This window comes from Cynara cardunculus, unplaced genomic scaffold (assembly GCF_001531365.2).
Source record: "Cynara cardunculus var. scolymus isolate 2C unplaced genomic scaffold, CcrdV1 Un_Scaffold_649, whole genome shotgun sequence".
Lineage (NCBI taxonomy): Eukaryota > Viridiplantae > Streptophyta > Magnoliopsida > Asterales > Asteraceae > Cynara > Cynara cardunculus.
In genome coordinates, this window is record NW_020200600.1 from 58,606 (window position 1) to 61,250 (window position 2,645).

At 31.3% G+C, this 2,645-nt stretch overlaps 1 protein-coding gene across 1 annotated transcript in view; it reads right to left on the reverse strand.

Moving 5' to 3' along the window:
* Positions 1-2,645, reverse strand: part of LOC112501871 (acyl-protein thioesterase 1 homolog 1-like) — an 8,152-nt gene that overhangs the window by 755 nt on the left and 4,752 nt on the right. The window contains exon 8 of the mRNA XM_025105616.1: positions 679-772. Coding sequence (XP_024961384.1) covers positions 679-772 — 94 coding nt within the window. The remainder of the gene's footprint in view (positions 1-678; positions 773-2,645) is intronic.

Sequence of the window (2,645 nt, forward strand, 5' to 3'; positions counted from 1 at the left end):
GTGGCGGTGGCAGCGGGGTTTGGGTAGGGTGGGTGTGGGCGGGATGGTAACTATGATGACGACAATATTATCATGGTGGTCGGTATGGGTGGGTAGGCGGTGGCTGAGGTGGGGAGGGTGGTGGTCCAACAAAGATGGAGATTCCAATTCTTTTGAGAGATTTTATTTCAATATCTACCAACCAAACGGATGGTCAAATTATTACATCAAATTTCCTTCAAATTTTTTAAATTCAATTCTTTTGAAAGATTTCAATTCCACCAAATTTCATTCTGCGAACCAAACGCCCCCTGAGTATTATAGTAAGTTTATAAGATATTTTGGGGCTAATCAAATTGTAAGACACTTTTAAAATTAAGTGTCGTGTTAGTTTATTTATAGGACAAATTGGACAAATATCCTATATGACATTTTTTTAAATAATGTCATATAAAAAATTAATAAGGCGTTTTATTTTAAAAGTATCATAAAAAAACTTGTTAAAACATCCAAAAACTTTTTACATACTTATTATAACATTGTTATATAGAGCATACAGTTGTTTGTTCCTATAAAGTTAAATACTATAAAACAATTTATTAGACACTAAAAAAATTTAATGTAAAAAATAAAGCTGATTTGATTGTAGTGAGTAGGTGAGAGATGATGTAGCTATAATCTATGAGGAGGATTAATTACCTGTTGTAGGTATGAAATACTAAGTTTTGAAATCCTGCAGAATGTAAAGTCTCTGCAGATTTTTCCCCATGTTTGTATTCTATCACATCATCAACTGAAACACAAAAACGACTTCTTTAAACTACTCACATGGGTGCAATATATATATTATATATATATATATGACCACGTAATTTTTTCCCTTTTTGAATCCAAAATACATTATATTATTAGTTGGGAAATTTGTATATTAAGAAACTTCCTTTAATTGACAATTTTCCACCTATAACATCCATATATTCTTCGTTTCTAATTCTTTAAGATGTTTGTCATAATAAATTGGAGTATTTTCACAAACGGATCAAGCTATGAGTGATTCGTTCGTGAAAGTTAGTACTGTCGGTCAAGGTCCATTAGGCAAACTATCATGGATGATAGCTTCATTGACGGTTTACTCAAGGCCTTCAACAACGGTGACTATCACAGACTGTGTGGTTCACCGATGGTTTAAGTTACGGACGGGTTACCAAGGGTGAGGACCACTGGCGGGTGTTTGACCATTAGTGATTTTTGTTGATGATAACCCTTTGTCAAGTAGTGTCTTTTACCCTAGATAAATGCAATGGACTGAAACCCTACTTTTATCAGTTGTAAGGTCAATCGGTACGGTTTAAGATTGGCATGGAAGTGTTTTATATCTTTAATATTAGGGAAAGCTTGATGGCAAATTGTAAAAACGATAAAATAATCTTGAACTTGAAAAAGGTTTGAGTACGTTTATGTATCCAATTTGAAATCAACATAAAAAACGTACATGTATGGCATTTAAAGATTTTCTTTCTAAGATGTTCAACACTCCTAAGGAAAAAAAGACCATTTAGTATTACTAAAGAATCATTAATCATATCCACCAAATGATAATACATATCGCATGTACTATGAAAGCTAATTAACGGTAGTTTTAGTTAAACATAACATCAATTTTCGATTTTAATTTCCAAAAAGAAGTTGAAGAAAGAAGATAAGGTTTCACTCTAGGTTGGAGTAGAGTATGTCATTTGAACAACTAAGGTCGAGTACAAAGCAAAGCGGTTGCAAAAGTCAGAATCGATCAAATATAAAGGCTACGAATTTGAAATGAGCAAATAAATCCTTGAGGGCTTGTACCTTACAGAGTAGAACCAATACTTGTGCAACTGTAAGTGAGCGGGTTAGCTTACCTACAACTTGACTAATCCCACAAGAACAGAGATACTCGCTAATCCCCTCAAACAATTAAGGTTACTTTGCTTCATATATACTTGATTGTCCTAGCTTTGGAGACATAAGTAGGTTTGTCAATGTCTTAAACCTTAAACCTTAAAGAATAAAACAAGTTCAAGATATAAGGTGTTATATTACTAGCATTTGATCTCATTAGAACTGAATGTGCCACATCACGTGAATGACCCCAACTTGATATCTTTTTTCTCTATTTATTCTACAAATGAATGTTTTCAGTTGTGATGATTTTTTTTTATGATAATAAGGGTTTGAAATATGAGAATATACAAGTATACCAAGTACTTGTGTAGAGAGGAGTAACATTATCTTAAACATTTTCTTAGAAGAATTGAATTACTCAAACTTTACAAATAATATTTTCACGTTTGTCATCACAACATATATTCAAATAAAAACTGTTGTCATAAACTATGAATTTTACGAATTCAAATAAAAAACTGTTGTCATAAACGATGTATTTTACGAATTCAAATCAACTATGTATTTTACCATAAAACCAATCAAATGGTTTCATGATGACAATTATTGTCACATTTTAAACTGTCGACAAATTTAAAACAATTTTACAATATTTAAAAAGTCATGTTTATTCGAAATTGTTCGTATTATAAATATTTGTTCTTGAACATTCATGTATTGTTTTTATTTTCAAATACTAGTTATTTTAACGTTTTAAATTAATATCCTTACCGCAAATAAAAAGA